Source organism: Aotus nancymaae, unplaced genomic scaffold (assembly GCF_030222135.1).
Source record: "Aotus nancymaae isolate 86718 unplaced genomic scaffold, 86718_ANA_hifiasm-v0.15.2.pri h1tg000057l, whole genome shotgun sequence".
In the NCBI taxonomy this organism is placed as follows: Eukaryota; Metazoa; Chordata; class Mammalia; order Primates; family Aotidae; genus Aotus; species Aotus nancymaae.
In genome coordinates, this window is record NW_026988471.1 from 2,992,973 (window position 1) to 3,019,394 (window position 26,422).

At 44.3% G+C, this 26,422-nt stretch overlaps 1 protein-coding gene across 1 annotated transcript in view; it reads left to right on the top strand.

Annotated features, from left to right (window-relative positions):
- Nucleotides 1-26,422, top strand: part of ALLC (allantoicase) — a 55,287-nt gene that overhangs the window by 19,918 nt on the left and 8,947 nt on the right. The window contains 6 exon segments of the mRNA XM_012441979.3: nt 2,126-2,220; nt 4,116-4,166; nt 9,908-9,995; nt 12,219-12,344; nt 13,966-14,045; nt 14,966-15,098. Of these exon segments, the coding sequence (XP_012297402.2) occupies nt 2,131-2,220; nt 4,116-4,166; nt 9,908-9,995; nt 12,219-12,344; nt 13,966-14,045; nt 14,966-15,098 (568 nt within the window). The 5' untranslated portion in view covers nt 2,126-2,130.

A 26,422-nucleotide genomic window follows, 5' to 3' on the forward strand; every position in this document is an offset into this window, starting at 1 on the left:
TGATGCAATCTCAGCTCACTGCAACCCTCCCGAGTTCAGGCGATTCTCCTGCCTCAGCCTCTCAAATAGCTGGGATTACAGGCATCTGCCACCAAGCCTGGCTAATTTTTGTATTTTTTTTAGTAGGAATGAGATTTCACCATATTGGCCAGGCTGGTCTTGAACTCTTGACCTCAGGTGATCTGCCCACCTCAGCCTCCCAGTGTTGGGATTACAGGCATGAGCCACTGTGCCCGGCCATGTGTATGACTTTGATTGTGAAGGATTTCAAACCTACCCCAGATAGGTAAAAATATCAGATGGTCCCTGAGCGTTCCCACTGTCCAGCGGTAACAATGGTCACCAGCGCACAGCCTGTCTTAGTTCACCTTTGGCCTCATACACTTCCTTCCTTCTCAGATTGTTTAGAGGATAATTCTGGCTGGGCACAGAGGCTCACACCTGTAATCTTGGGAGGCCACGGCGGGTGGATCACCTGAGGTCAGGAGTTCGACACCAGCCTGGCCAACATGGTGAAACCCCATCTCTACTAAAAATACAAAAATTAGCCAGGTGTGGTGGTGGGCACATGTAATTCCAGCTACTCAGGTGGCTGAGGCAGGAGAATTGCTTGAACCGGGGAGGTGGAGGTTGCAGTGAGCCAAGATTGCACCACTGCACTCCAGCCTGGGTGACAGATGGAGACTCCATCTGAAAAAAAACAAAAGATAATTCCACGTTCTGGGTCCGATGGGCAGATGGACAGGATGCTGCACAGACTGTGGGTGTGAGGAAGGGGTCTGAAGATGCCGCCAAGGCTTTTGCTGCAGCGACCGGGAGGATGGGGCTGCTCCTCCCTGAGGTGGGAGGCTGTGGCGAGGCAGGCTGAGGGAGAGCCAGAGCTGAGGCCTGGACTGTCGGCTTTGAGATTCGGTTGGACATCCAAGGGGGAAGGTTCTGAGTCGGCAGATGGAAGTTCATGTCAGGAAGGCGCTATGCGTTTGGGACAATTGGAGTGCAGATGATCTTAGGAGCCACGAGTCTGGTTGACATTACCAGGGGTAAGGGCGCATGAGCAGGAGACTCCAGTGAGACCAGGGGCGTCAGCACCAAGACTCAGGGAAGAACCAGCGAAGCAGGATGGCGGGAACGCCTTCCCACCTGCAGGTGTGACTGAGTCACCCTGGAGGGGCTGTTCCCATTCAGGTTCCTGACCATGGACTATGGAAGCAGCTGTTTGCTTTAAAAAAGTGTCAGTTTCATAGGCAAAATGGTATTTTATCATTAATTATATTCCTGCGATTTCAAGGAAGAGCTGACTTTTCATGTGCATGGGCTGTTTGTATTCCTTCCTTTGTGAATGAACATAGTTCTTAGTAAGATGTTTTTGTGTAGTGTTTCTCTTTCATCACGAGGGGTAGAAAAAAGGCTAGGAACAAAGACCGCCTCTTGGCCTCGGGGCGGGAGGCGCTGGGGCCAGTGCCCGCTCTCCCTGCTGCCCTCAGGTTCTCTTCCCAGTTCTCCAAGGCTCTGCTTTCTCAACCGCAACACGAGGGTGCTGGAGTTGGGCTAAGTTCTGTGTTAGGACCCGCCATGGCCGCACGGCCCCGAGTCCCCCTGGCTGGAGACGTCTCTGTGGCTCAGTCTCTGCTGGCTCCAGAGCGTGGCCCAGCCTGCCTGTCAGTGGACTTCTGTTCCCACATGGGGTGCTCTTGTGGGCGGGTGGGCTCTGCTGTTACCCACGCCTAGCTGGGGCCTACCACCCAGGGCTCAATATGTGTGTTTTGAATTGTTTCAAAGAGTATTAAAAGCAAGTTATTCTTTTCTAAATGGAAATAATTTCTCCCTTTTAAACAATAAAAGAAAACTTTGCATTTTATGGTGATTGGGTTTGTATAGTGAGTGATATTTTAGTTTTAAATACTTTAGAAGGAAGCCATGCTGTAATTCCTTTCCCATTTCAGTGTGTTTAAGCAAAGTCCCTACTCATCGAGCAGAGGGCAGCTTTCAGGTCCAGATGACAGTACATCCAGTTCTATCACTGCCTGACTTTTGAACGTCTCAAACCTTGGCATCAGGAGCCTGGGCGAGGCCTCACTCACTCCCGCAGCCCCGGAGGTTGACTGAGCTACCCTCTCCCTTCCAGGACACATGGCTGATGCTCCAAAGGAGGGAAGATTGACCCGATTTCTGGACTTCACCCAGCTGATAGACATGGCATCTGAATCTGTAGGAGGAAAAGTAAGTGGGTCTCTCATGGCTAGAACAAGTGTATAACACATCCGTGCTAAGGGTGCAACTCACCAGTGCAGAGACCCTCATGCAAGAATCAGCAAGAACCAGGCTTAAGGGATGGCCTGTCCGAGGAAGCCAGTTAGCAAGAAAGACTTCCAAATAATTTATCTTAAACTGGTGATAATTCTCAGCAAGAACAACACTGCCTTATGTTCTGTGTCTTTCACTAGAGGACAAACTGTGGTCCTCTGCTCTAGTAGGCCAGTGGTCCTCTAGCTGTAGTTAGATCGGAAGTCCTGTAGCTCTTAGATTGCAGGTCCTCTAGCTCTAGTTAGATCGGAGGTCCTGTAGCTGTAGTTGGATTGGAGTTTCTCTAGCTGTAGTTAGATTGGAGGTCCTCTAGCTATAGTTGGATCGCAGGCCCTCTAGCTCTATTAGATCGGAGGTCCTGTAGCTGTAGTTGGATCGGAGTTTCTCTAGCTGTAGTTAGATCGGAGGTCCTCTAGCTCTAGTTAGATCTGAGTTTCTCTAGCTCTAATTAGGTGTGAGTTTCTCTAGCTGTAGTTAGATCGGAGGTCCTCTAGCTCTAATTAGATTGGAGGTTCTCTAGCTCTGGTTAGGCTGGCGGTCCTCTGACTCTAGTGTGTAATGAGGGTCACCTGGATAATTCATTAAACATATTGTACATAGATGCTGGCGTGCAGGCTGCGCTCAGAAACACTCTGTCTGGTACAGAAAGGGAAGGCCCTGTGCCTGTCCCCAGGAAGCTTACACTCTAGCAGGGAGACAGATATAAGTTCAGACTAGTGCTGTGACTAGCATAAGGCCAGAGTGCTGGGAGAGCAGGTGGACTTCAGCTGTGGGCAGGCCCGGGGTGGGGGTTGGGGTGGGAGGCATGGGGGTTGGGGTGGGGAAGGACCACCCGTGTGCTGCTGGAGGTTGCTTGCTGGAGAGCAGCTGGCGGGCAGGGACAGGGCACAGGGCAGTTCAGGCAGAGGTGCCTGTGAGGAGGAGCAGGGGAGCCCACATACTCCAGGGGGCTCAGTGTTTCAAGAGCACGTTGGGCATTGTGAGGAGAGTTGGGAAAACGAGTCTGGAGAGGTAGGAGTGGCCCCGTGTGCTCTCTGAAGGCTTCTGCTGAGGAGACACAGGGAAATATGGAGCAGGGTGGACCCCGATATGTCCCCCTACCTGCCACTTGAACCCTGGCACAGGTCACCCCATGCATCAGGTCTCCCCTCGGCTCTGCCACCAAAACAGCTGGCAGCTGCGAAACAGCTCGTTCCTCCTGCCTTTTGAACTCTTGGGCTAGAGACAGAGCCTGGGGCAGGGTGCCCTCCAGGCTGCAGCAGCACCGAGTCCTGGGTTGGGTGGGGTGACCACAGCCTGTTTGGCTCAGGAAAATCTGGTTTACCTTGTTTCTGGGTGTGCAATGAGTAGCATCAACCTCACTCTCAAAACGACCCTGCTTTGGTGGATGAATGACCAGGGCAGCCCGCCTGCAGGGTGACCTGTGGTGGCCCTTGTGGAGAACACAGAGCCACCAACCACCTGTGTGATGCAGAGCTTTTTAGGCCATTGTTTGTCAAAGTACCACAAAACCTCTGGTTCATGAAAAAGGGAAAGTTGGTTTATTTGCTTCCTGAGTGTAAGAAGTTAGTGCTCTCACCTCCAGATGGTAAGGGGGAATCAGAAAAAAGGGTGGGAAGAGAAGATGGAGGAGGAGGCGGCAATGCCGTGGAAACATTTAAAGGCATCGTGGCTTAAGTGCAGCCATGGGCTTCCCCAGGCGATTTCAAGCTTTCTTTTTACTTCATCTTATAATGTTTCACTAGAGAATAAAATAAAATGGTTTCAGATTTATGGTTACTTTATCTTTCTTTCTTTCTTTCTTTGTCTAGATTTTATTTGCATCAGATGACTTTTTTGCTTCTGCAGAAAACCTCATAAAGGTATAGTAAATCGGCATTCTGCAATGTAAAGGGTGATGTAGAGAAATCTAGGCAGCCATGTTAATTAAAATCCACCTGTATGTTTGAGACTAGAGTCATGTGATATGCACCAACAAATTAGCGTATTAGAACATTAGAAAGACGTGCAAATCAGCATGAACTCACAGCAAAACACAGCAGAGACAGGGATCTGACCACGGAATTTGGGACTGTGTTTTTTTTTGAGACAGAATTTCGCTCTTGTTGCCCAGGCTGGGGTGCAATGGCGTGATCTCAGCTCACCGCAACCTCTGCCTCCCAGGCTCAAGCGATTCTCTTGCCTCAGCCTCCCAAGTAGCTGGGACTATAGGCATGTGCCGCCATGGCCAGCTAATTTTTTGTAGAGATGGGGTTTCTCCATGTTGGTCAGGCTGGTCTCGAACTCCTGACCTCAGGTGATCCGCCGGCCTTGGCCTCCCAAAGTGCTAGGATTACAGGTGTGAGCCACCACCTGGCCCAGGACTGCATTGTTTCAAGGGGAAAATACCAAAGTCCTCAAATACTGCTCTTCTGGCCAAGGTGAATTTCATAATCTGTGTTAGGGAGAAATCTGATCTATGTCTTGAGTTTTCTGGGATATGTCTTACCTGCCTAATTATAAAAGTGCAGGACAGCTTATTAAACAAATAGAGAAAATGCTGACGAACACAGGGAAGAAATGGTGGCTCTGCTGGAGTCCTACTCCTCTGTCGCACCCAGTGTGGAGATGCGGGTTCTTGTGAGTGGAGAGACAAACGCAGGTGCACATCGAGTTCGTGCCCACGTAAGGCACGCGTGACTGTGGCTGGGGCCTCCGGGCCTCCAATGTGGGCAGCGGCTGTCTCGTCACCCTGGTGAGGTGGCTGCTGTCTATCTGGGCAGGACCTGGCTGGGTCCAGAGCAAATTGACATTTGACCCTGAGAGGGAGAAAGTGAAAATCAAATGAGGAAGGGAAATGTGAATTAATTCGTTGTAGGTCACACAGTTACTAAAGGCCAAAGCTCTTACCATTTTACCACACGTCCTATCTTTGAAATACTTACGTGCCCGCACACCTTGACCTAGCTGTCCCACGGATTTACATCGTTTGCACAAGTGGGCAGATACAGGTAGAAAATAAACATTCGTTCTGATGTTGTTTGGAGAGGAGATAGCCAGCCTAAACGTTCATTGATAGGGAACTAAAGAAATTACAGCTCTTCCAGACATGGACTATTATGTGGCTACTAAAATGAGTCAGGCCTGGCACCGTGGCTCACAACTGTCATCCCAGCACCTTGGGAGGCCAAGGCAGGAGGATCACTTGAGCCTAGGAATTTGGGACCAGCCTGGGCAACAAAGCAAGATCCCATTTCTAAAAATAAAAACAATGAGCCAGCCATGGCTGTGTGTACCTATAGTCCCAGCTACTAAGAAGGCTGAGCTGGGAGGATTGAAAAAAGGCAAGCTCTGCATTCACTGGCAACAAGAGAGATCCATGTATATTTTATGTGCGTAAGACAGGGTTTGAAGGCACACATATCAAACAGTGAGATGTGATTATCTGTGAAGAGAGGTGGGCTTGGAAATAGAGTGGCAGAGAGACAGGGTGGGGCATTATTTCTTATATTTTATGCTTGAGCATACACAATATAAACACACACGCATACATAGGTGTATATATAGTCACATCATAAAATTACGAGAGAGAGATATATATAAATATATGTAAATATATACAAATATATATATCTATACATATATATGCTGTATATATATATGCATACCATAAAATCATGAGAAATATATATAAATTTATAATTCACACACATATATTTACATATATACATATAATTTACACATATATTATATCATTACATATATTTACATATAATATATAATTTACATATAAAAATATATGTAAATTATATATAAATATATTTACATATATTTCTCATGATTTTATGGTGCGACTATATATATAATATATAATATAATACATATATATTTCTCCTTTTTGAAAAACATAACATTACAGATAAATATAAAGTTCACCTTTCACCTCCAACCTGAATGCCAATCCGCCCCCTCCCTCCCCACCATTAACACTGTTGTAGGGTTGGAGAAAGCTTTAGTCAGTTGGGGCTGCTAAAAGAAAATACCGCAGATGGGTGGTGGCTTACACACAGTGATTTCTTGACGTCCTGGGGGCTGGAAGTCTGAGACTGAGCCTGAAACAGTGGCAGCTCCAGCGTTTGGTGAGGCCACCTTGGGATGGCCGCCTGCTGGTGATACCCTCAGGTGACAGAGGAGAGAGAGGAAAAAGGCCATCTCCTGCCTCTTCCTGGACGGGCATTCATCTCGTCCTGGGGGCTCCACCCTCGTGACCTCATCGCCTTCCAATGTCCTCACCTCTGAATCCCATCACTTTGGGGATTAGGAGCCAACATACGAATTTTGGCAGAGGACAAACATTCAGTCCATTGCAGAGAATTCTTCTAATGTATTTTATACACTTAAATACATATCTATTCATAAATATGTAAGATGTTTTATATTTTAAAATTTATATACATAGTATCACAAAGCACTTAACATTCTGCGCACTTTTTTTTTTTGTGGGGTGGGGCCGGATCTCGCTCTGGTCAGGCTGTCGAACTGGGGTGCAATGGTGCGGTCATGGCCCGCTGCAGCCTCGACTTCCTGGGCTCAAGCCATCCTCCTGCCTCGCTGGGACTACAGGCATACACCACCATGCTTAGCTAATTTTAAAATTTTTTGTAGAGATGAGGTCTTGAGCTCCTGGGCTCAAGCAATCCTCCTGCCTCGGCCTCCAAAGTTGCTGGGATTGCAGGTGTGAGCCACCGTGCCCCGCCCTAAACTTTCTTACCTCACTGCTGTTTGTGAATCCCATGTGTGCTGATGCAGTGGGGCCAGGCCACCCTCTGAATCCCACGTGTGCTGATGCAGTGGGGCCAGACCACCCTCTGAATCCCATCTGTGCTGATGCAGTGGGGCCAGGCCGCCCTCTGAATCCCATGTGCGCTGATGCAGTGGGGCCAGACCGCCCTCTGAATCCCATGTGTGCTGATGCGGTGGGGCCAGGCCACCCTCTGAATCCCATGTGTGCTGATGCAGTGGGGCCAGGCCACCCTCTGAATCCCATCTGTGCTGATGCAGTGGGGCCAGGCCACCCTCTGAATCCCATGTGTGCTGATGCAGTGGGGCCAGGCCACCCTCTGAATCCCATCTGTGCTGATGCAGTGGGGCCAGGCCACCCTCTGAATCCCATGTGTGCTGATGCGGTGGGGCCAGGCCACCCTCTGAATCCCATGTGTGCTGATGCGGTGGGGCCAGGCCACCCTCTGAATCCCATGTGTGCTGATGCGGTGGGGCCAGGCCACCCTCTGAATCCCATGTGTGCTGATGCGGTGGGGCCAGGCCACCCTCTGAATCCCATGTGTGCTGATGCGGTGGGGCCAGACCACCCTCTGAATCCCATGTGTGCTGATGCGGTGGGGCCAGACCACCCTCTGAATCCCATCTGTGCTGATGCAGTGGGGCCAGGCCACCCTCTGAATCCCATGTGTGCTGATGCGGTGGGGCCAGGCCACCCTCTGAATCCCATGTGTGCTGATGCGGTGGGGCCAGGCCACCCTCTGAATCCCATCTGTGCTGATGCGGTGGGGCCAGGCCACCCTCTGAATCCCATGTGTGCTGATGCGGTGGGGCCAGGCCACCCTCTGAATCCCATGTGTGCTGATGCGGTGGGGCCAGGCCACCCTCTGAATCCCATGTGTGCTGATGCGGTGGGGCCAGGCCACCCTCTGAATCCCATGTGTGCTGATGCAGTGGGGCCAGGCCACCCTCTGAATCCCACGTGTGCTGATGCGGTGGGGCCAGGCCACCCTCTTGGCTGCTGAATAACAACTGTCCACGTCGTGGCCCATTTTATGGCCTCCTCTCCCGTCGATACACATTTAGGTTGGTGACATTTTGCAAGTATTGCAAACATCCTGTGCAAGTGTGTGTGCACCTGTGTGGCTCTACCTCTGGGATTGGTCCTTGGTTTTTCTCTCTTTTTAAGAACACGTCTGTTGGCCAGGCACGGTGGCTCATGCCTGTAATCCCAGCACTTTGGGAGGCTGAGGCAGGCAGATCATGGGGTCAAGAGATCGAGACCATCCTTGCCAACACGGTGAAACCCCGTCTCTACTAAAAATATAAAAAAATTAGCTGGGCGTGGTGGCACGCGCCTGTGGTCCCAGCTACTCGGGAGGCTGAGGCGGAAGAATCACTTGAACCCAGGAGGTGGAGGTTGAAGTGAACCGAGATTGCGCCACTGCACTCCAGCCTGGTGACAGAGCAAGACTCCGTCTCAAAAAGAAAAAGAACACGTCTGTCATCACATGGCCTGTGCCAGCTTTACAGCGGCACCGTTTTCCTGCCACTGGTTCAGCAGCGTGCGTCTCCAATGTCCCTCACACTTCTCAGTCTCGGTCCGGTCACAACAGCAGCACCAGCAGCACACCCGAAACAAAAAACTTCCCACCAAAACTAAACACAAAAAGTTTGGAGCCTTGGAGGTCTGGGGTTTAAGTGTGAGGTGTACCTCCTTTTCTCCTTCTGGGTCCAGAACAGAGTTTTGCAATTCCTGATGAATAATGGAAAGGCTGGAGTGTGCGCTATCTTTAAAATGTGATTTGATTGTAATAACATTCAAAATACCATCAACTTTCATGTATAATGCTAAATACTTGGCACTTACTATGCGCCAGGCACATATGAGGCTGACCACAGCCGTGGGAGGTACATAGCACAACGGCTGTTTGCATTTGACGGAGGAGGAACACTGAGGCACAGGAGTGCGGGTACCGTTGGCCACAGGTCCCCTGTCTGGGAGGCTGGGCTGGGTGGCACACCCGGGATCTGGTGGGGTCCCTGGTAAGCATCACATGCAGTGGCTCCCATCAGGGGACCCCTCCACCCCGGACCAGGCTACCTCTAGTCCCTTCCTCTGCTCCTGCTTGGGGAGCTCCTTAAGCAGGAACGTAAGATCCTCTTTGCACGACTTGATGGAAACAGGAAACGTATCCTCATGCTGGGCCATCCGCCAAGCACAACAACTTCTGAGCATCCACACCATTCGAGGATCTTTCATGTTGGTTATTTCAACCATGACACTCTTGCAAGGATGTGTTTATTCTTTCTCCTCATTCTGGAAGGTGAAGAAGTGCGCTCAGCTGTCTAAGGAGGCTTTGTGGGGCGTCAGAGCTCATGCATTTCCTCAGGGCTTACAGAGTATACTGTGTGGGTTTATCTGGACCCTGAGCGTCCAGCCTGCTCTTCTGATGACTTTGGAGGAATTCCTTATTGAATAGTCTACCTGGCCTGCTTGGAAATCTGACCAGCCTCTCTCACTTTAACACCATGTAGGTTGCTGTTGGAAATTGCATTTGTGGGGCCCACAGAGTGCCTGGTGATGTGGTTGTACCTGCTGCTATCAGTGGTCAGTTTTGTGTGCTGAGGCCCACAGAGAAGTGACATTTCTTTCTCTGAAGACGATAAAAGCAGAGGCATCCCTCCATCTGGAAGGGGCTAGCTGGCATGAAGTGGTAGCAGAGGCTCCCCTAGACCCGTGCATGCACCATTCCTCTGGCCCTGTGGGACGGAAGTGGACATGTTGGAAACTAGGAGATCATATGAATGTTAATGATCGACTTGTTGTGTGTCTTTGCCCTAGAGTGACAGCCTGTGCCTTAAGGAGCATGAATATACTAAGTTTGGGAAATGGATGGATGGCTGGGGGACCAGGAGAAAAAGGATTCCAGGTAATAACAGTGGCTTGTTCATTGCAGTGCATCTAACACTGCAGAGTTAAAAACGGGCTGTTGCAAAGCCGGCGTCTGTTTCAGGTCAGCTTTAACTTGGGGCCCTTGGAATGCTCTGTAATCTTGGATGTCCTTATCTGAACATCAGGCTGTAAGTCAGGAAGGGGTGGCATGAGCCCAGGTCACTAATGTCCCACCAGGCACAAAGGGTGAGAAGCACTTTGTTGGGAAAATGAAAATGCTGGTAAGGTCTGCAGATGGAAAGAAGAGAGGATCCTAACTGAGCAACGTGGCAGACATACCTCAGTCAGCATGCATCTCCTGGGTCCTCATCACCGCCCTCCGGAGTAGATCTCCTTAATCCCGTTTAACTGCCGTGGAAACAGATTCCCGGACTCAGCCCAGGGCACACCCTTAGGAAGATAAGCTGGGAACTGGGCTGGGTCTGTCCTTCACTGCTGTACCTGCTGTCTTTCACTTTACTGTGAGACGTGATTTTTATTCATTGCTACTACTCAGTCTCAATCAAAATATACCTTTCGAATGTGAAGAAAAGGAAACAAATCCAGGCATTAGGTTGATAATTGAGTTTTTACTTGCTACTATCTCAAATATTACAGAGATACTCGATGTTTCTAGTTTTCTAACTTTCTGTTTTTTTTCTCTCTCTTTTTTTTTGTTGCACTTTAGGTTCTGGGGTACATGTGCAGATCATGCAGGGTGTTGCATAGGTGCATACATAACCAGGTGGTTTGCTGCCTCCATTCCCCCTTCATCTGTATCTGGCATTTCTCCCCATGTTATCCCTCCCCACCCTCCCCACCCCCGACTGTCCCTCCCCTAGCACCCCCCCACTGCACCCAGTGTGTGATGCTCCTCTCCCTGAGTCCACGTGTTCTCACTGTTCAACACCTACCTATGAGTGAGAACACGTGGTGTTTTGTTTTCTGTTCTTGTATCAGTTTGCCGAGAATGATGGTTTCCAGGTTCATCCATGTCCCTACAAAGGACATGAATTCATCTTTTTTTATGGCTGCATAGTATTTCATGGTGTCTATGTGTCACATTTTCTTTGTCCAGTCTATCATTCATAGGCATTTGGGTTGGTTCCAGGTCTTTGCTCTTGTAAACAGTGCCACAATAAACATACGTGTGCATATGTCTTTATAATAGAAAGATTTATAATCTTTTGGGTATATACCCAGTAATGGGATTGCTGGGTCAGATGGAATTTCTATTTCTAGATCCTTGAGGAATCGCCACACTGTCTTCCACAATGGTTGAACTAATTTACACTCCCAACAGTGTAAAAGTGTTCCTATTTCTCCACATCCTCTCCAGCATCTGTTGTCTCCAGATTTTTTAATGGTCACCATTCTAACTGGTGTGAGATGGTATCTCAATGTGGTTTTGATTTGCATTTCTCTAATGACCGCTGCTGATGAGCATTTTTTCATGTTTGTTGGCCTCATGTATGTCTCTTTTGAGAAGTGTCTGTTCATGTCCTTCACCCACTTTTGAGTGGGTTTGTTTGTTTGTTTCTAACTTCCTATAGTCCTTGAGGCAGTATTAATTTCTAATCAATCTGGACATTTTAAGGTGGTTTTATATCTGGCAGCAAAAAACCAAGAACTCCCTAGTGGCAGACCTGACTTCAAGACTCGGAAGGCTTTGGTAGATGCAGGCAGGGTGTCTGGCCCATGGTGGGCTGGGGGCTGGAGGGCACTGTGGCAATTCCCGAGCTTGAGATGACAACGAACAGAGTGTCTGCAGGAGAACCAGCTCTGCTTACTACCTGCTGAGCTTGGCGAGGTGCTTTCTACATCACACCACTTAATCTAAGCTTTATGGACGCTAATGGCGACTCTAATTTACAGTTGTCTTGAGAAAATGAGATTCTCAACTCTAAGAGGTAAATTTGCCAAGGACGGTCGTAGGAAATGATCTATTTGGAACCAGAATCAGGTCTTCCTGAATCCCAGGCCTATGCATTTTCTGATCTGGCTTGAACTGAGGATTTCTGTTGGGGAATGGTGGTCACATGTGGCCAGGTTGTGAGAGATCCTGCAGTCATGTTCGCTAAGAACTACCCTAACAGGTTTTCCTGTGATGGACAGAAGTGGTCTCTGCTGCGGGCCAGGTGCATGTGGGGTGCGCTGCCTCACGTGCGGCATCTGCTGCATCGGCCCTAACGAGGCTGCTCTTGTCCCCTGCCTTGTGCAGGTCACGACTGGTGCGTCCTTAGGCTGGGGATCCAAGGAGTCATCTGGGGCTTCGACGTGGACGTTTCTTACTTCATGGGAGATTACGCTCCTCGAATGTCGATTCAAGCAGCAAACTTGGAAGAAGGTGACTTGGGAACCACTGTCCCCCAAATGAGAATTATGGAGTCACATGGTTCCTCTGGCCAGCCACACCCCAACAACTGCTCACTTTCGATATGACCTAGACAGCTTCAGGAACTGACCATGGCCACTTTACTGTAACAGGGCTGTAGGACTGGGACTCCTAATAGAGGGCTCTGTAGTTTTTGATTTGTGGCTTAACAGCATTCTTTGGCCGGATATAGATTTTATCATTCCCACGGTCCTTAGGCCTCACACAGAGGCAGGCTGTCATCCCTGGAACGTGGGTGAGCAGGTTGCTGGGTGGGCAGAAGGGAGTGGGTTGCGCCTCAGATGACCTGGCTGATGTGGAGCCATGTCGGGGACAGCTGTGGGTGAGCAGCACCTTGCTTTGGGCTGTCCCAGTGCGTGTGATGGGGCAGCTGCTATGGCATTTTTCATAAGGGTTCCTATCTGCATCTTGGATTGCTGGGCATATGAATCCCGCAGGCTCTGTAAATAAGACCTATTCTGTGAAAGGACCATATGCACAGAGCAGACCTCAGGTGCCAGAGAAACCAAGAAGCCAAAGAAAGAGGCCGACAAATCCGTTTGTTGGTAATGGGTGTTTTATTGGGGGGACTTACAGACAGAAGCGTGAGATGGCTAGGTCTCTGCACTGTTACTCCCCAGATCCAGGGCTCACATGCTATAGGGAAAGTGTCCGTGTGCTCCTGCAGGACGATTGAAGGCAGCCTCCAGGAGGGGGGGGAGTGCTGTGTGTGTCATAGCCTCTGACTTGTGTGATAACATCAAAGTCCACATGTTCTGGACTAAGGACAGTAAATCAAGTTGGAATCATATTGACAGGATTGACATCAGACATTAATCAGACATCAACATGGCAGGTCGCATCCAAGATGGAGTCACTTTGTCTCCACACACCTGTATTTTTATTCTGTAATAGATATCTGATGTTGACTTTAGCATTAATTTTAAAAAAACATCAACAGCTATGTGTGTGTTTATACATGTACTTAGGGAAGATAAGTCAATGTTGGTTGCCAAGTTTACACTGAACGTGCAGTGTGCACAGTACGGCAAGAGGCTCTGTGGACGTGAACGGGCGCTGACCCCCGAAAATGGCTGGGGCACCTGAGCGGTAAATGATGCTGTGAGAGATGTTACTCTAAAAGCAAGAAATGACCAATGACGAATGACTAAGGTTGTTTTGATGAGCCCCTCGATTGTCCACGGTGCTTCTATTTCTGAATTGCCCAATTATGAATCCTAAGGAGGCACTGGAAGAGTTGGTGTTTCTGGAATTGCCTTTGTAATAATCCAACTTTGAAAACTCTAGTGATGTGATAAACTTGTTAAAGTTTGAGCTAACTTGGAGATGGCATTTACTATTTGACAAGCAAATGTAGTATCAAACATATTGCACTACTTTTTGAAATGACTTTGTTAATATATCAAATATTGAAGAACTTCAACAAGTGTGTCTATTACTTTGATCATTTGATACTTCGAAATATCTTCAGTGTTATTTGCAAAGTGAGAATTACCATACAACCCACAAAGAGAGTAGATTCTCTTTGATTTTGAACTCTAATCTTAATCCTGAATGGTCAATCCGACTATAGATAAACTACCAGAAATTCCAGAAAGAGGAATGAGGACCGGAGCCGCAGCCACACCCGAGGAGTTTGAAGCCATTGCCGACGTACCTCTCACCCAAATGAGTTGGGTCTTGTCACCAACCGTCAGGACAGTAGGGAAACTGCTCTGCACACCTGGCTGTGCAAGGCGACACCCCACCCTGGTGCTCCCCACATCATTTGCTCACCCACTGTGGTCTTACAAACGTCTCAGTGTTCATTCAACCCAGGAAGAGTAAGCATCATGGCCCATTAGGGACGTGGAGCCCTGCTTCTCAGAGTCCCACCAGCACCCACCTGCAAATGGCTGCTGGCCCCGATGAGCACACACATGGAAACACAGTAAGCGTTTAAACACTTCTTATAGCAACTTGATGAGGTAACTTTTGTGTGTGATGACTTTAATAAAAGAAACAGTTGGGGAAAAAAACAGGGCTTGTGTTTTGGTACATTCTTGTTTTTTTTTTTTTTTAAGTTTATTTAATAATTAATTTATATTGTTTTTTACAGAAATGTTGATCCATAACCGACAGGAAAGTAAATAGTAAATAACAGCAACAGTAAACAGGGCCTCTGATTTGAGAAGTGCTGACCTAGAGAAAATTATTGCAAGGCTCAGGCCAACAGATTTCCCCAGATGTCAGGGTGCATGGCAATAGCCTTGGTTTTTATTTGAATGTTCATGTCACTCCTCCTCAAGGTGAAGACATTAGGAGGGGTCTGAGATCTTGTCCTTCATTTGCAAGCCTCTGCCACCATCACCAACTGGCTATTTTGATCAGTGTGAAAACAAAATCAGCTTTTATTCTGTTTATTATTAAACATGGGCTTGATATGTGCTGTTTTTATTAAAGTGTTTCTTTAGGTATCCATCATTAATTTTTTTTTCAAAGTATCTCTGCCCCTTAAGTCCCACAGAGGCAACAGGATGCCAGAATTTATTGTTTTCAAGAGCAGTTGCTGACCTTTCTATATTTATTTCTAGCTAAAATCCGATGACTGGAGTTACTTGGTTCCCATGACAGAGCTTAAGCCAGGAAACCCTGCTTCTGTCCACAACTATTTTCTTGTCAATTCCCAGCAGAGATGGACTCATATCAGACTCAACATTTTCCCAGGTAAATGTGACAGGAACTTATCTCCAGTTCCATGGCTTCTTTCTTTTATGTTGATATGTTTAGAAAATAGGAAATGAATTGCTCTTTCCTTCTTGGTGATTTATCTCTCTAGCATTTCAGGATTGTGATTTGCCCTTTTTAATGTTCCAGAAAATTCTTGTTTTAATCCACCCATCACTAGGTGGTTATTGAAAAATTATCATGTAAATGAGGATGTGGTAGAACTAAGTTGTATTAGGTTAGATAGATCCTAACTAGATTTCACAAGTATGTTACATTAGCAGCTGAAGTGGTATGTGGGGGTATGTAGAAATGACTCATCTTATTTTTAATAGCTTTATTGTGATATAATTAAGATGCAATTCACCCATTTGAAGTGTGCAATCAATGATTATAGTATATGCACAGACATGTACAACCATCACCATGACTTTAGAACATTTTTATCGCCTCAAAAAGAAACCCCTTACCCTTCAGCTATCACCCCTCATCTCCCCTATCCTGAACAACCACTAATTTACTTTCTGTCTTGATAGTTGTGACTATTTTGGACATTTCATATAAATGGGAATTATATAATACTGGTCTTTTGTGTCTGACTTCTTCCATTTAGTATAATGTTTTCAAGATTCATCCATGTTGTAGTGTGTATTAACACTTCATTTCTTTTTGTGTAAGACTAATATTCCATTGTATGGATATACAGGTTGAGCATCTCAAATCTGAAAACCCAAAATCTGAAATATTCCAAAATCCAGAACTTTTTGAGTGCTGACATGATGCTCAAAGGAAACGTTCATTGAAGTATTTCGGATTTTAGATTTAGGATATTCTACCTGTAAGTATAATGCAAGTATTAAAAAAAACCCTGAAATCCAAACACTCTGGTCTCCAGCATTTCAGATAAGGGATACTCAGCTGCTATCACGTTTTGTTTACCCATTCATTAGTTGACAGACACTTGTTTCTGTCTGTTGGCTATTTTGAATAATGCTGGTGTAAACATTTGTATACAAGATTTTGTGCGGACATATGCTTTCATTTGTCGAGTGTTTACCTAAAATTGGAATTTCTGGGTCATATGATAGCTCTGTGTTTAACTGTTTGAAGAATGACGAGGCTTTTCCAAAAGCGCTGCGCTGTTTTACATTCTTACCACCCACGTGAGGGAGTGCTGGTGTTTCCCAGTCTTTCCAACACTTGCTCTCATACCTTGTGTTCACACTCATCCTAGTGGATGTAAGGTGGTATCTCACTGTGGTTTTGATTTGCATTTTCCTCATGACTAATGAGGATGAGCATCTTTGCATCTGCTTACTGGCCATTTGTATATTTTATTTGGAAAACTTTCTCTTCAGATCTCTATTGGCTTGTCTTAAGCAAATTTCAATAGGGTTTTGGGGGAACAGTTGGTGCTTGGTTACATGGACAAGTTCTTTAGTGGTGATTTCTGAGATTTTGGTGCACCCATCACCAGAGCAGTGTACACTGTAACCAACATGTAGTATTTTATCCCTCACCCCCACCCCTCCTCCCATTGTATGATTCTTATGTCTTTATGTGTCTTTACATACTAATAGCTTAGCTCCCACTTATCAGTGAGAACATATGATGTTTGGTTTTCCATTCCTGAACTGCTTTACTTAGAATAATTATTTACAATTCCATCCAGGTTGCTGTGAATGTCATTATTTCATTCCTTTTTATGGCTGTGTAGTATTCCATGGTATATGTATACGTACCATATTTTCTTTTTTAAAATTTTTTATTTTCAATATGGGTACATAGTAGGTATATATATTTATGGGATACATGAAATGTTTTAATACAGGCATAATACAGGCAATGAATAATAATCACATCATGAAGAATGGGGTATCCATCCCCAATCCATTGTGTATATATCCCACTTTTTAAACCTATTCATCCATTAATGGGCACTTAGTTTGATATATATATATATTTATGGAGTACATGAAATGTTTTAATACAGGCATAATACAGGCAATGCATAATAATCACATCATGAAGAATGGGGTATCCATCCCCAATCCATTGTGTATATATCCCACTTTTTAAATCTATTTGTCCATTAATGAGCACTTAGTTTGATTTCATATTTTGGCTGCAACATTGTAAACAGTGACACATAAACAGGGAAGTGCAGACATCTCTTCAACATATTGATTTTCTTTCTTTGGATATATATACAGTAGTGAGATTGCTGGATGAATCTATTGTTGTTCTCTTTTTAGTTTTTGAGGAATTTTCATAGTTTTCCATAGTGAGTGTGCTAATTTACATTCTCACCAATAGTGTACATGAGCCTCACTTTCTCCTCATCCTTGCTAACGTCTGCTATTCTCCATTCTTAAATAAAAGCTGTGTTAGTCTGCTCTCACATTGCTATAAAGATACTACTTGAGACTGGATAAGTTATGAACAAAAGAGGTTTAACTGACTCACAGTTCTACATGGTGGGAGAGGCCTCAGGAAACTTACAATCATGGCAGAAAGAGAAGGGGAAGCAAGCATGTCTTACATGGTGGCGGGGGGGGGGGGGAGGGGGAGGGGGTGGGGGAGAGAAAGGGGGAAGTGCCACTTTCAAACCATCAGATCTCATGAGAACTCCCTATCACAAGAACAGCATGGGAAAAACCACTCCATGATCCAATCACCTCTCACCAGGTCTCTCCATTGACATGTGGGGATTACAATTAGAGATGAGATTTGAATGGGGATACAGAGCCAAACCATATGAAAAGCCATTTTAATTGAGGTGGAATGACATTTTGTTGCGGTTTTGAGTTGTGTTTTTCTGAGGATTAGAGATGTTGAACATTTTGAAAATATACCTGTGGTCAATTTGTGTGTCTTCTTTTGAGAAATATCTACTCATATCTTTTACCCATTTATAATTTTTTTTTGCTACTGAACTGTTAGCTATCGAGTTGTCCTTATACATTCTTGTTATGAATCCCTTCTCAGTTGGATAGTTCGCAAATATGTTTTTCCTATTCTGTGGGTTGTCGCTTCACTTTGTTATTCCCTTTGCTGCACAGTAGCGTTTTAGCTTGAGGTCATCCCATTTGTCTATTTTTCCTATTGTCGCCTGTGCTTTTACACTCAAATATTTGCTAAGACCAATGTCCTAGAGCATTTCCCCAATGTTTTCTTCTAGAATTTTCACAGTTTCAGGTTTTAGATTTAAGGTTTTAATCCATTTTGATTTTATTTTGCATATGGTGAGAGAGAGGGGTCTAATTTCATTCTTCTGCATGTGGTTATCCAGTTTTCCCAGCACCTTTACTGAAGAGACTGTTCCCCATTTCATGTTCTTGGTGTCTTTGTTGAAAATGAGCTGGCTGTAAATGTGTGGAATTATATCTGGGTTCTGTAGTGTGTGTCTGTTTTTGTGCCATTGCCATGCTGATTTGGTTATATAGCTTCACAGCACATTTTAAAGTCAAGTAGTGTGATGCCTTCAGCTTTGTTTTTTTTTGCTTTGGTTATTTGGGGTCTTTCATTTAAATTTTAGGATTTTAAAAATATTTCTGAAAAGAATGTCATTGGTATTTTAATAGGGATTGAATTGAATCTGTAAATTGCTTTGGATAGTATTGTCATTTTAACAATATTAATTCTTTCAATCTAGGAGCATGGAACATCTTTCCATTTTTTTCTGTGTCTTCTTCAGTTTATTTCATCAGGGTTCTATAGTTTTCCATGTATAGCTCTTTTACTTCTTAGGATAAATGGATTCCTCAGTATTTTATAGTCCTCATAGCTACTGTATATGCAATTGCTTTCTTGATTTATTTTTCAGATTGTTCACTGTTGGTATATATACATGCTACTGATTTTTGTATGTTGATTTTGTATCCTGCACATTTACTGAATTAGTTTATCAGTTCTAACAGTTTTTGGGTTGAGTCTTTAGGTTTTTCTAAGTATAAGATCATGTTGTCTGTAAAGAAGGCTAACTTGACTTTATATATATTTATATATATAAATATATATAATTATATATATATAGGGCTTTATTTATAAGTTCCTGACATACTGCTGTCTTTTTTCAGAGATGCCCTGCCCAGCCAGGAGGTAGCCTAGTCACAGTCTGCCAACAGAGGCATTGCTGAACTGCTGTGGGCTCTGCCCAGCTGCTGTGTGAATTTCCTTGTGGTTTTGTTTATAGAGGTATAGTTAGAACTGCCTCGGTAATGGCGGACTGCCTTGGTAATGGTGGACTGCCTCAGTAATAGTGGACTGCCTTGGTAGTGGTGGATTGCCTTGATAACGGTGGACGCCCTTCCTGCTGCAGAGCTGGACCATCCTGGGTCCAACTATGCTTGCTGTGTAACTCTCAATCTAGAGCATTTCAGATTGCTAGTCTTTGTGGGTGTGGGACCCACCAAGCCAGATGACCTGGCTCCCTGTTTCAGCCCCATTTTTTTCAATTGCATGGGTAACTCTGTCTCCCAGACATTCCAGGTGCCAGTTGAAATGGCCGCTCAAATTTGTGTGAGCTTTTGTATGGAGACCCACTGTGCTGGCAGAAACAGCTGTGCTGGAACCTTATGGCACTTTTCTGCCCAGGAATCTCCTGGTCTGTGGGCAGTAAAAAATCGTTTGGAAATGCAGTGGTCACTCACTCTCTGTGTTCTCACTGGGAACTGCACTCCAGAGCTGTTCCTATTTGGCTGTCTTCTCTCTGTGATGGCTAACTTGACTTCTTTCTTTTCAATTTGGATGCCATTTCTTTCTCTTGCGTAATTGCTCCAGCCAGGACTTCCAATATTTTGTTAATAAAAGTGGTGAAAGTGGGCATCCTTGTATTGTTCCAGATCTTAGAGAAAAGGCTTTCATTTTTTGTCCATTCAGTATGATGTTACCTGTGGGTTTGTCATATGTGTCATATGTGGTTTTTGTTATTTTGAGGTACATTTTTTTCTATACTCAGTTTATTGAGGGTTTTTTTTTTTTTAGCACGAAGTCACATTGAATTTATCAAGTGCTTTCCAGCATCTGTGGAAATGATCATATGGTTTTTGTTCTTGGTTCAGTTAGTGATGTATCATGTTTATTGATTCATGTATGTTGAGCCATCCTTGCCTTCCTGGAATGAATTTCACCTGATCATGGCGAATGATCTGTTTATTGCATTGTTAAAATCAGTTTGCTGGTGTTTTGTTGAGGATTTTTACATGTATGTCCATCAGCTATATTAACCTGTAGTTTTCCTTTTTTTGTTGTGTCTTTGTCTGGTTTTGGTATCAGGGTAATGAGTTTGGAAGTCTTCCTTCTGCTTCAATTTTCTTGAAGGGTTTGAGTAAAATTGGTATTAGTTTTTTCTTTTATGTTTGGTAGAATTCAACAGTGAAGCCATAGGTTTTGGAATTTTCTTTGATGGGAGACTTTTAAAATTTCAGCTTTGATCTCATCATTATCGGTTTATTAAGGTTTTCTATTTCTTCATGGCTCAGTCTTCATAGATTGTATGTGTTCAGAAGTACATCCATTTCTTCTAGGTTTTCCAATTTGTCGGTTTGTAGGTGTTTATAATAATCTCTAATTAGTCTTTGTAATTATGTGGTCACATTTCCTTTTGGCTGAGTACAGTGGGCTTTATTGATGGTACAAGACAGGGTGTGGCTCTCTAGACCCCTCTCTCTTTAGGGGGTCTGGCATGGAAACTGTGTCAAGGGGAGATTCTCAGTATGGTGGGAGACTGAGTGTGGCAGGGACTCCATAGCAGCGGAGAACCTCTCTCATCCTCTTGCGTTCTTGCTGGGGCTGATGGTCCAGGGGCTCTTACTCTTTGGAGGCCATGTGAACCATGAGGTCCACTACCCTGTTGCTGTAGCCAAATTCATTGCCATACCAGGAAATGAGCTTGACAAAGTGGTCATTGAGGGCAATACCAACCCCAGCATCAAAGTTGAAAAAGTGCATGTCTGTTAAAGTCAGAGGAGAAAACGTGGCGCTCACTATAGCCCAGGAAGCCCTTGAGGGGGCCCTTCAATGCCTGCTTCACCACCTTTCTGATGGTACCATATTTGTCAGGCTTCTCCAGATGGCAGGTCATGTCCAAAATGACATGGAGGTGAGGATATGGAACACCATGCTACCGAGCTTTCCATTCAGCCTGGGGACGACTTTTCCAACAGCTTTGGCATTGCCAATAGATGAAGAGATGATGTTCTGTAGAGCCCTGTGGCCATCCTGCCAATGTTCCCAAGAAAGGGCACCCACAATCTTCTGGGTGGTAGTGATGGCATAGGCTGTGGTCATGAGTCCCTCCATGATGCCAAAGTTGTCATGGATGACCTTGGACAGGAGGGCTAAACGGTGAGTGGTGTATGAGGCATTGCTAGTGATCTTGAGGCTGTTTTCATACTTCTCATGATTCACACCCCACATAAACATAAGGGGCACCAGCAGAGGGGGCAGAGATGATGGCTTTTTTGGCTTACCCCTCTCAGTGAGCCCCAGCCTTCTCCATGGTAATGGAGATTCTAATGGACTCAACAACATAACTGGCATTGGTTTCATTTCATTTGATTTTGGGGGGGTGGTCTTGCTACTGGAAGATAATGATGAGATTTCCATTGATGTCAGGCTTCCCATTCTGAGCCTTGATGATGTTGTGGAACTTGCCATGGGTGGAAGCATACTGGAACATGTAGACCAGGTAGTTGAGGTCAATGAAGGCATCATTGTTGATGACAACATCCATTTTGCCAGAGCTAAAAGCAGCCTTGGTGACCAGGTGCTCCGTATGGCCAAACTTGTTTACTCTGGCCTTCATTTTCACCTTGGTGCCTAAGGGACATGGCTGGCACTGTATAAGAAAATGTAGGTGTCTATCAAATGGAAAAAGAGAAGAGAGCCATCTCATTTTTTAAGTATCCTTTTCTATTTCTGATTTTTTGGGTTTTTTCTCTTTGTAATTAGTCTAGCTAAAGGTTCATCACTTTTGTTTCTTTTCAAAAAAGCAACATTTTTGTTTCGTTGATCCTCTGTATTATTTTAGTCACAATTTCATTTATTTATCCTCTGATCTTTATTTTCTTTCTGCTACTAATTTTGGGTTTGGTTTATACTTGCTTTTCTAATCTTTTGAGATGCATTGTTAGATTACTTTGAAGTGTTTTTACTTCTTTGATACAGGTATTTATTGCTATAAACTTCCCTCCTAGTACTGCATTTGTTGTATCACATTTATTTTTGTATGTTGTATTTCCATTTTCATTTGTTTCAAGCACTTTTAAAATTTTCTTCTTAATTATTGGCCCATTTGTTGTTCAGAAACATGTTGTTTAATTTCTATGTGTTTGTGTATTTTCCAAGGTTCCTCTTATTCTTGATTACTAGTTTTATTCCACTGAAGTCAGAAAAGATACTTGATATGATTTTACTTTTTTGAATTTGTTTAGACTTGTTTCATGGCCCAAGACTTGGTCTATTCTAGGGAGTATTCCGTGTACTGATGAAAAGAATGTGTATTCTGCAGCAGTTGGGTAAAATGTTCTGCAATGTCAGTTAGGTCCGTTAGATCCAGTGTGTAGTTTAGCTTCAGTACTCCTTTGTTGATTTCCTGTCTGGACTATTTGTCTATTACTGAAGGTCAGGTGTGGAAGTCCCTTATTATTATTGTATTGTAGTCTATTTATTAACGTTTGCTTTACGCACTTGGAAGCTCTGGTGTTGGACACATAGATATTCATAATTGTTATATCCTCTTGCTGAATTAACCCCATTTATCATAATACAGTGTCTTGTCTTTTTTTTTTTTTTTTTTTTAACAGTCTTTGATTTGTAGTATCTGATATAAGTGTAGCTACTCCTACTCTCTTTTGGTCTCTGGTTGCATGAGATATCTTTTTCTATCTCTTCACTGTCAGCCTACTTGTGTCTTTATAGATCAAATGGGTTTCTTGTAGGCAGTATATAGTTGGGTCTTGTTTCTCAATCTATTAAGCAACAGTATGCTTTTATTGGGAACATTGAGTCTATTTACATTAAGTATTGTCATGAAATAAGAGCTTACTGTCATTTTGTTGCTTTTTTCTGGTTGTTATGTGACTTTCTTTTCTTCTCTTTTTCTTTCTTTCTGCCTTAGTGGTTAACTAATTTTCTCTGATGGTATGTTTTAATTGATTTTTATTTTTAGTGAATCTATTATAGGTTGTTGTATTGTGGTTACCATGAGGCTTACAAAAACGTCTTATAGATATAACAAGTTATTTTAAAGAGATGCCAACTCATCTTAGATCACAAAGAAAAAATAGAAATAAACAAAGACAAGCTAAAAAACTCTACGTTTTTAACTTTATCCCTCCTCCCACATTTGACTTTATGTTGTCTCAATTTGCATGTTTTTATATTGCCTATATTTTAACACCTGTCAAAGAGATCAACAAAAAGATTACTATTTTTGATAGATTTGTCTTTTGGACTTCATAATAGAGTTATGAGTGAATTGCACACTACAATTACAATGTTAGAGAATTCTGAGTTTGTTAATGCACTTAATTTTACTAGTGGCTTTTATAAATTCAAATGTTTTCTTTTTGCACATTAGTGTTTTTTTTTTCTCTCAAACTGAAGAACTTTAGCATTTCATTTAAGAGTGGTGGTGGTAAAGTCTCTCAGCTTTTGTTTATTCAGGAAAGATTTTCTCTCTCTTTCATATATGAAAGATAGTTTTTCTAGATGCAAAATTCTTGGATGGCAGTCTTTTTTTCCTTCAGCACTTTAAAATGTCATCCCATCCCACTTCTTCTTGGCCTGTATGGTTTCCACTGAGAAGTCTGTTGCCAGATTAATTGAAGCTTCTTTATGTTATTTGCTTTTTTTTTTTTTTTTTTTAATCTTGCTGCTTTCAGGATTTTTTATCCTTTACCTTTTTGTTTCTTGAAACAGGGTATCATTTTACACCCAGCTGGAGTCCAATGGTGTGATCATAGCTTACTGCAGCTTCAACCTCCTTTGGCTCAGATGATCCTCCCACATCAGCATCCCAAGTAGCTGGGACCCCTGGTACACACCACCATGCCTGGCTAATTTTTGTAGAAACGGGGTTTTACCATATTGCCTAGGCTGGTTTAAAAATCCTGGGCTCAGGCCGGGCGCGGTGGCTCAAGCCTGTAATCCCAGCACTTTGGGAGGCCGAGGCGGGTGGATCACGAGGTCAAGAGATCGAGACCATCCTGGTCGACATGGTGAAACCCCGTCTCTACTAATACAAAAAATTAGCTGGGCATGGTGGCGCGTGTCTGTAATCCCAGCTACTCAGGAGGCTGAGGCAGGAGAATTGCCTGGACCCAGGAGGCGGAGGTTGCGGTGAGCCGAGATCGCGCCATTGCACTCCAGCCTGGGTATCAAGAGCGAAACTCCGTCTCAAAAAAAAAAAAAAAAAAAAAATCCTGGGCTCAAGCAATCCATCCACCTTGAACTCCCAAAGTGCTGGAATTATAGGCGTGAGCCACCGTACCCAGCCTGTCCTTGACTTTTATGCCTTGGAGTAGTCTTATTTGGATACAATTCATTTGGTATTGTCTGACCTTTCTGTACCAGGATATTTATCTCTTTATCAAGTTTTGAGAAGTTTTCTATTATTTCTTTGAATAAGCTTTCTACCCCTTGCTCTTGTGCAACTTCCTCCTGAACACCAATAATTCTTAGATTTGTTCTTTTGAGGTCATTTTTTATATCTTGTAAGCAATCTTTATTCTTTTTCATTTTTTTCTCTTCTGTGTATTTTTAAACAGCCCATTTTTGAGCTCACTGATTCATTCCTCTGCTTGCTTCGTTCTACTCTTAAGAGCCTCTAATGAATTTTTTGGTTCAGCAAATGTGTTTTTCCATTCAAAAATTTCTGTTTGATTTTTGAAAATTATTTAAATCTCTTTGTTAAATTTCTCTGATAAACTTCTAAGCTGCTTTTGTGTGTTATCTTTGAGGTCACTGAGTTTCCTTAAAATTGATATTTGGAATTATTGGTCACAGAGTTCGTATGTCACTGTGTTATTACGATCAGCCACTGGTTCCTTGCTTTATCCATTTGGGGATGTTATGGTTCTTTGCTGTTGTTTCTTATGAATGTGCATCTATGCCTGTGCATTGAAGGATTAGTTATTTATTCCAGTCTTTTCTGTCTGGTTTGTTTCCATTTTTACTGAATATGCTTGCTTAGATGTAGGAAGTGTCCAACATTTTAGCTTACCTGGGCCACATTAGAAGAAGAATTGTCTTGGGACATACATAAAATAACACTAACGATAGCTGATGAGCCAAAACACACACACACATACACACACACACACACAAATCTCATACTGTTTTAAGAAAGTTTATGGATTTGTGCTGGGCTGCATTCAGAGCCACCATCAGCCTCCTAAGACCCACTGGCCATGGGCTGGACATGCTTAGCTTAGAGAATCTTTATAAATTACCTGTTGATTTTATTTCCTGCTAGGTAGCTGCCTCCTTTTCAGCACTAGATGGCACCTTAAGCCCAGGATTGCCTCATTTTTATTAAACAATCAAATTACTGCCCATCGGAATAGGGGAGGTCCTCAGGACGTGTTCTAGTGGTGTGGGAGGGTTAGCTAGGTGCTTGTCCCCGGAGGACCTGTGGACGGAACCTCTTACAGCATGGTGCTGCTGAACAGCAACTCTGATTTTGTGTTTCCTCTGGCTGAAGCACAGAGTTTGCAGGGCTGGGGATGGATGTCTCACTCTCAGTGTGAAGCCTCCACCTTATGGACCGTGAGATGGGTCACTGTGGCCCCAGTATCTCAGTGTCCATGTGTAAGGTAGAACCCTGCCCTAGGAGTCAGGGCTGGGTCAAATAAAGGAGACCCCGCCTCTCAGCCACACTCACCCAGGACTTAGCCTCAGCAACAGGCATGTAGGGGCAGCATGAGGAGCTCTGATGTCCTGCCTCTCCTGGGAAGACAGCCCCGCAACATGGGCTGCACTTCTTTTCAGTCTCCACTTTGCTGATGTGGGAGAAGGAGTGAAGGAGAGGTCTTCATTCGTATACCACAGACTCTCACCATTCTTTCTGAATTTTAGCAGATATTCTTGAATAGATGTTGCTGAATTTTCTGTATGCCTTTAGGGCCATTCCCAGAGACCTGAAGTGTTTTCCCATCTCCCAACCCCTCTAAATTTCACCAGCTCCACTGAGGAATAGGACAGCAAAGCTCCTCATGCTGTCATGCCAGAAGTGGCTCTCTGGAGCTTTATTTTTGATGCAATGTTTCTCTGGTGATCATGCTTTAAAGTGAGACACAAAAATGGAAAGATCTAAACAC